Source organism: Nicotiana tomentosiformis, chromosome 2, assembly GCF_000390325.3.
Source record: "Nicotiana tomentosiformis chromosome 2, ASM39032v3, whole genome shotgun sequence".
NCBI classification, from domain to species: domain Eukaryota; kingdom Viridiplantae; phylum Streptophyta; class Magnoliopsida; order Solanales; family Solanaceae; genus Nicotiana; species Nicotiana tomentosiformis.
The window spans coordinates 160,497,361-160,505,186 of NC_090813.1; the positions used below are offsets into that span (position 1 = coordinate 160,497,361).

General features: G+C 37.3%; 1 protein-coding gene across 1 annotated transcript; it reads left to right on the forward strand.

The window, feature by feature from the left end:
• Nucleotides 1-1,185: 1,185 nt before the first annotated feature.
• On the forward strand, nucleotides 1,186-6,624 carry LOC104090206 (BTB/POZ domain-containing protein At1g30440). Its single transcript, XM_009595255.4, has 4 exons — nucleotides 1,186-1,716; nucleotides 2,657-2,726; nucleotides 4,302-5,525; nucleotides 5,843-6,624. Exons 1-4 carry the CDS (start codon nucleotides 1,658-1,660, stop codon nucleotides 6,404-6,406), a joined length of 1,917 nt encoding a protein of 638 aa, XP_009593550.1. The 5' UTR covers nucleotides 1,186-1,657; the 3' UTR covers nucleotides 6,407-6,624.
• The last annotated feature ends 1,202 nt before the right edge of the window (nucleotides 6,625-7,826 follow it).

The following is a 7,826-nucleotide window of genomic DNA, read 5'->3' on the forward strand; positions in this document are numbered from 1 at the left end:
CCCAGCTCGCAAACACGATTTTTAAACATCCTGCCCCATCGCGAATGCAGGCAACCTTCTATGATCGTAGCTTAACACCTGATGCCCCAGTTGAACGCTTCTTATCACTACTAAAAATTCGGACAAAACCGTCCAAAAAAACCGACCAAAGTTGGTCGGTAATGGCCAATAACCGTCCAAAACGCGACCATTTACATGTGGACGGTATTTTGAAGGTCGGAAGGGCATACCGACCAAAGTTAGTCAGAAATTACCGATCAACTTTGGTCAGTCAATTAAATTAAAAAAAAAATCCGAAAAAATCGATCAAAGTTGGTCGGTTTTTTAACTATGTAATTAAAAAATGCACCATCTGGGAATCGAACCGGGGTCTGTACTGTGGCAGGATACTATTTTACCACTAGATCATTGTTGTATTTTGTTTTAAGACTATCTTCCAATTCATTTATACTCTTTAATTATATTTTTGCACGAAAATAACCGACCAAATGACGAGACATAAATATTTCAAACTTACATACAATTTGAGCATCATATGGAATTTGACTCCAATTTCCTTCCAATATATTCTATGTTCCAACTTTTGAAAGCTTTTCACTTGCGAAGGTACCGCTGCCTTTATTAAGCAACAAAAATAACAAAATTAATAGTAATAACAATTTGTTTAATGGGAAAAAATTTAAATATATTATCTCAATGCATTAAAATGCAGCACCTAACTGCACGTCCAAATACTCTTTTACATCTTTCGAAATTTATCATAATTAGACCCCATCCAGGCATCACGTGGTCTAGCTGGACAAACAGATAGATGTGACTTTCAATGATGGTTATCTAAATATTAGAAAAATCTAAAATGAGTTTTTACATAAGATTCTCTCCTTCAAATTAATTATTAAGGTTTGAAAAAAGCAAAGCAAAATGAGTGTATTTTAAGCGAACGACCCCACATGCCACATGTATAGAAAAAGAAAAAAATTAAGGTTTTGTGATTCAGAATCAGAGCTCTACCATCCATTAATTACCCATGCTGAGATTTTCCACAACTCTTGCACTTTCATGATGCCTTAAAAAACATTATACTACTAATACTCCTAATTTAAGGCTCTTTAATTCTACCTTTTTTTTTCTTTCTTTTCCTTCCTACTTAAGGATTTTGGTCATTGGTGTAGCAGATGGAGTTTAAATTTGGAATCTTCTGGTGGGTATAGAAGAAAGTTGTTAATGTCAGAACAACTGTGTTAATAGTATTTATTTAGAATTGGAGGAGTTGACCTAAATTTATTGTTTCATTTGGAAAAAAGAATTCTTTTTTCTCTTCACTAAGGATTTATCTCTGAACTGAGATTTTGGGTTTTTTTCCCCCAACAACTTATAGAGAAGAAAGGAACAAGATTTTGGAGGGTATTGTTGACTGTTTTGGGGGATTTTCTGAAGTGGGTATTTGCTACTTTCGGCGGAGAGTTCAAAGATCTGATAAAGTTTAGATTTTTGAAGGGTTTTAAGGGCTGTTGGATTTGTATTTTGTTGTTTTGAAGCAGCTCAAGTGAGGGCAATTTGGTCTTACTTGGGGTGCTTTATGTGGATGAATTGAAGGGTTTTGGGTTCAAAAGTTGAAATCTTGAGAGCTTTTGAGTGTAATTTACACCGTGAGGAGATGGCATGTATGAAGTTGGGATCCAAAACAGATGCATTTCAAAGAAAAGGGCAGGCCTGGTATGTGGTTACTCTTCCCGTATAATGAAGCATTTTTTTTAGTCTACTGTATGTTTTATGTTGATCTAGTTAGCCTCTTCTTTTGTATTTTTTGTATAGCTGAAACAGCCTCTCTCCCCTCGTAACGTAGGGGTAATGTCATCATATACACTACCCTCCCCAGAACATACCTGTGGGATTTCACTGGGTTTGTTGTTAATTAGCCTCTTGTTTAACTTTTGTTTTCTTTTTAATTAACCATTGAACATCTTCCAGAGTTTTCTTCATAGGCTCTGTGTGTTGTGCATAGACTCAGTACAGAGAGGGGGGGGGGGTTTTTTGCAATATGCCCCTGAAATTTTGTTTCTCTCACTAAAGATAAGTGATGCAGCCCAATTTATCTTGTCTGGTTTGTTACTATGTAGCCTATGTTGAAATCTGATTACTTGTTAGCAGATTAAACCATAATTGGCTAGCTGCTTGAAACCTGTAATTGGATTTATCACAAACTTTTCATATTCGAGCAAGTGATCTCTGAAGAAAAATTCTGCTCTCCTCGTGGTTAAGTGTGTATGTGCAATACATCTCAGTTTTACTGCGAAAACATGTAGATCTGTTGTTAACCTATTAAGATTTTGCTGCTATTGTTTCCTGTAAGTAATGTAAATATATTATTACTCATCAAAAGCACCAGACAGTAATTGCCATGATGGAGAAATCGATGCACTGGAAAAAAGAGAAAACACCTTGTAACAAAATAGAGATGGCCTTTCCATTTACTCAAATCCTTTTGACCAGAAGTACATGATATAAGGCAACATATTTAGGTCTAAGAAATAGAGTTTGTTCGACAGTGTGTTGCGTATTGTTCATGTAGCCTACATCAGGGAATAAATTACTGTATAAAGTTTGTGTCTGTCTTTCAAAGTTCACACTTTACCTTTAGCTGTTATGCCTGTAGGTTCTGCACAACTGGTCTTCCCAGTGACATTGTTGTTGAAGTTGAGGAAATGACTTTCCATCTTCACAAGGTAAAGTTTTCTCTGCACAAATTTACTCATCTAGTAATGTATAGGTCAATTCAGCAGCACTACCAACTTTCTTTCTTGTGGATAAGAATTTTGTTCATGAAATAATGTTATCCTCCCGTTTGCATCAAATTTTTGGTGTCTAAAGTTCAATTACCTCTTGGTGGATCTCAAAAGTGCACCTTATTCCTGCTCATTAACTAGGGATAATGCATAAAATCCCCCCTGAACTATACCCGAAGTTGCTACGACACACCTTACCTTTGCGGGGGTCCTATTACCCCCTAAGCTTTTTTTCCCCTTAATTCTTTGCACCTTTATTGCTGACGTGGAGCACAGCGTGAGAACAACTCCTTCAAGCGCGTGAGAAATTATTAAAAAGGGCTATAACCTATACGAAATCGCCACGTGTCAATTCCAAAGCTGATTTTCAAGAGCTCTTCATCCCTATTTTATCACCCATATTCAAGAGCTCCAAATCATATTTTTGGTGTCAAAATTCAACAAAAACTCGGCTAAATCCGCACCAATCAAGCTCAAATTTCAACTACAACTTCACAACAACCTCATCATCATCATACCCCAGTGATCAATTTGGCCAACAACCAAGAATTTTGACAAACCCATTTTTTTGTTCTTTAAGCTTTTTCAAGGTTAAGCAATGGTGGATTCAATTTTTTTTTTCATTTTCGAATCTCATCTACAACTATGGATTTGGAATGAATTTAGCACTTGAATCTCAACTTTAAAACTTCAACGACGTCCGAATATGCTCAACACCTCTAATAATTTTTTAAGTTCATACAAAAATAATTGTCCTTTTCATTTTTCTAAATACAAAATAATATTTCCATTACATTTCGAATTAAAAAGAAAAGAAAAAGGAAGAAAATGAAATAGATTTTAAAAAAAAACGAAATTACATGTGGCAGCGCGTGTAATTCACCGCTTGCCAAATGTTTGGTTCTCTATACCACGTCAGCACTTAGGGTGACATTTATTCCACTTTAAAAGAGTTTAGGGGGGTAATTGGACCCCCGCAAAGGTAAGGGGTGTCATAGCAACTTCGGGTATAGTTCAGGGAGGATTTTATGCATTATCCCCATTAACTACCTGCTGTACCATATTTTTTAAAAACAGCTTTTCTTTCTCTCTTTTTTTTTTCTTTTTTTCTTTTGAGTATTGTTGCTTCAATATTTGACGAATTTAGGCCCACATACTCTTGTCGCCTTGTAATTACCTCTTATGATATGACTCACATCTTGCTGTCTGCTTTAGTATCCTAGATGTAGCTTTTCCTGCTTGCTTCCAACCAGCAGTATTGTTCTAAATTCCAGGTTTAGGTTTGTACTCAGAAGAATTTTGTATAGAGCAAGAAGATGAAAATATGTCAACTTATCGAATTTTGACCTCTTCTGCATTTAAAAGATACTTTAGAATCTTCACTGGCCATAATTTCAAATTGTTGCATGGAGTTCCTTATAGCTTGTCAGATCTAAGTTAAAGCTTGATAGCCAGATAGAAAGTTGACTTTATAGTTTTGTCTCATTTTTAATTTTAACCAACAAATGATTGCAGTTCCCATTGCTTTCAAGAAGTGGGGTTATGGAAAAACTGATTGCAGAAGCATCTGAAGGAGAAGATGGCTGTGTTATTAAACTCACTGACATCCCTGGTGGCGCTAAAACATTTGAACTTGTAGCTAAATTTTGTTATGGGGTAAAATTAGAGCTTACGGCAGCAAATGTTGTTTACCTTCGATGTGCCGGTGAGCATCTTGAGATGACTGAAGATTATGGGGAGGGGAATCTGATATCACAGACTGAGGTCTTTCTTAATCAAGTTGTTCTTCGTAGCTGGAAAGACTCTTTGAAGGCACTCCAAACCTGTGATGATGTTCTCTCATATGCTGAAGAACTCAAAATTACAAAGAGGTGCATTGATTCTTTGGCTGTGAAGGCGTGTACTGACCCAAACCTGTTTGGTTGGCCTGTTGTGGAGCACGTCGGCCCCTTGCAGAGTCCTGGAGGGAGTATCTTATGGAATGGAATAAGCACCGGAGCTAGACCAAAACATTCAAGTGCTGATTGGTGGTATGACGATGCATCATCTTTAAGTTTACCTCTTTACAAAAGGCTAATTTCTGCTATGGAATCTCAAGGCGTCAAACAGGAAATAATTGCTGGTTCCCTCACTTATTATGCTAAAAAGTATCTGCCTGGGCTAAACAGGCGGCAAAGCTCTACCGAGTCTAGTAACCGTCTTGCACCAGTCGGTTTAGGTTCCTCACTATCAGAAGAAGATCAGAAGCTTTTACTTGAAGAGATAGATCATTTACTTCCCATGCAAAAAGGCTTAGTTCCAACTAAGTTCCTCTTTGGCCTACTGAAAACAGCCTTGATTCTTCGAGCCAGTCCCTCTTGCATATCGGACTTGGAGAAAAGGATAGGAATGCAGCTTGATCAGGCCACTCTTGAAGATCTCTTAATGCCTAATTTCTCTTACTCAATGGAGACACTTTATAATGTTGACTGTGTACAGCGGATTCTTGAGTACTTCTTAGCCATGGATCAAGGAACTGGTGGTGAATCACCTTGTTCCATTGATGATGAACAACTAATGGGTTCACCATCTCTGACGCCAATCACTATGGTTGCGAAACTAATTGATGGATACCTTGCTGAGGTTGCCCCAGATGTTAACTTGAAGCTTCCCAAGTTTCAGGCTTTGGCTGCTGCTGTTCCTGAATATGCAAGGCCCTTGGATGATGGCCTTTATCGTGCAATTGACATTTATCTAAAGGTGAATTTAGTTTGCTACTTCTCTTATACATGATCATTGCAATGTTCATTCTGAAGTAAATGCTGTCATTATGCCATGCTTACTGAAATTTGCACTTAAACTTGACATCCTATTTAAACTTGACCTACCGCTACCAGCCTGAGGTAGCCCTTTTATGGGCATTTCTAATTGGGTGCACCAGCCTCAAGTGTTTGAAATCCCCACCATTGGAGTGGGGAACCATCAAAATTTTGAAAAGAATGATCAGTGACATAAAACTAGATATTGGCTCAGATTTGTCGGGTGAGATAATAAACCTTTTATTCGTCTTTTTGCAGTCACATCCATGGTTGGGAGAATCCGATAGAGAACAACTCTGCAGGCTCATGGATTGCCAGAAGCTCTCCTTGGAAGCTTGCACACATGCTGCACAGAATGAAAGACTCCCTTTAAGGATTATAGTACAAGTACTCTTCTTCGAGCAGCTGCAGTTGAGAACATCCATTGCAGGATGCTTCCTAGTGTCCGACAACCTTGATGGAGGGTCAAGGCAGTTGAGAAGTGGCATGGTGGGAACAAACGAGGGTGGTGGCTGGGCTACCGCTGTGAGAGAAAACCAGGTTTTGAAAGTGGGGATGGATAGCATGAGGGTTCGTGTTTCTGAGCTTGAGAAGGAGTGCTCAAACATGAGGCAGGAGATCGAGAAGTTGGGACGATCAAAGGGATCGAGCACTTGGGGAAATGTCTCCAAGAAGTTCGGGTTCAAGTTGAAGTCTCAAATGTGCAGTGCTCAGGAGGGATCTGTTAGTAACCAGAACAAGATAAATGGTAAGGCTTTAAAGGATGACAAGGCTAAAGAAAACCATGGAAAGCACAAGAAAAATTTATCTATAGATGAATAATTCTCTCTGTTTCTATTCTTTAATGATCTTGGTTTGCTTCCATTTAGTTTAGGACTCCTCCAATTTCTGTGTCATATATGTTGAGTAGGTTCTTTGACAATCTCGTCTTTGAAGACTACATTAACATGCTCAAGTGTATTTTATGTATCTTAGTTAATATTCTCTGTCACTCTCTTTTACCTTCAGCAATAAGTGCATACATCAAAATTGCCCAACTAGATCTGTTGTTAGGCTGCCTTTATGAATGAAGAACTTTTGCCTTGCATGTTTGTCATTATGAACCGTGCTCGTTGTGTGAAGATGGATCCCACTTGGCATGTTAGTAGCTTTAGATTTATGTGAGTGAGCTCTATGTAAACCAAATAACTAGAACGAAAATCTTAAAATTCGATTTTTTGGTTCAGTCGGACTTTTGAAATAAAAAATTGAAAAGTTTAATTCTTACAATATGCATTGTCTTCTATTTTTCTTTTTCCTTTTTGATGAAGTAGGACTTACTAATGAGCATCCAAAGGATGCAAAATCGCAGTGTTAGTGTCCTCAAATACATAGCAAAATACTCCCTAGCAATTGCAGTGGAGAAATAAATGGCTGACATCCTCTACTTCAGACTTTGCACATGTAGTAGCATCTACTGCAGAGTGTGAGACCCCTTTTCAAGTTATCTCGAGGGAGGCAAGCTTCATAGATCACAATCCAGTTAAAACAGTTTAACTTTAGTTGGTCCCTTAGTTTTCCAAATCAATTTCCATGGCTATTCCCCAATTATATTATGAATTTAAGTTATATACATTGTCAGTGTTAAAAAAATTCATCAGTCACCTTTACCTGTTACAACAGCTAACGGGTCTTATATTTAAGATTACAAATCTCATGTTATTGTAATCTCATGTTATAAGGAGGCTTACCTCTAAATATTCTTTGGATGACCTGATAGTATAACAAATTCTTTATACTGATGGTGTATATAACTTAAAGGCTTACATAATTAAGTCTTAGCTGACTCTTCTAGCACTTGCTGACTGTGAACGGTCCAACTTCACGATTACCCCATTTCAAATTGTCTTCTCTTCCCTGCCAGTTGATTTTCACCTGCTCCAATTTGTTCATCAAGTCCAGAAAGCTATTTAATTCCCATTCCAGAAAGTTCTGAAAGTGATGTTCCAATTTCGTGCCACTGTAGCTCTTGGATTGACAGAAACTGAAACAAGTCTAGGAATTGCTCCCTTAGACACAAGGGAGGGTACTAAAGCCTTTGTATTAGGCCCCAAAATTTTTAATAATAAATTTATGATTTTATTTTTGCTTAAACAATATTAAAGTTTATAGAAAAAAGTACAATCTTTTTGTTAATACGATGAAAGACTATTTTTTACAGTAAAAATATTTTATAACTTTGAATTAAACTGCTAAAATCTTC

Excerpts from the sequence above, each read along its gene's own strand:
- LOC104090206 (XM_009595255.4), top strand. The coding sequence starts at position 1,658 with ATGGCATGTATGAAGTTGGGATCCAAAACAGATGCATTTCAAAGAAAA. Across the intron at positions 2,727-4,301 it reads TGACTTTCCATCTTCACAAG|TTCCCATTGCTTTCAAGAAG; the intron begins GTAAAGTTTTCT and ends AAATGATTGCAG. Across the intron at positions 5,526-5,842 it reads CAATTGACATTTATCTAAAG|TCACATCCATGGTTGGGAGA; the intron begins GTGAATTTAGTT and ends GTCTTTTTGCAG.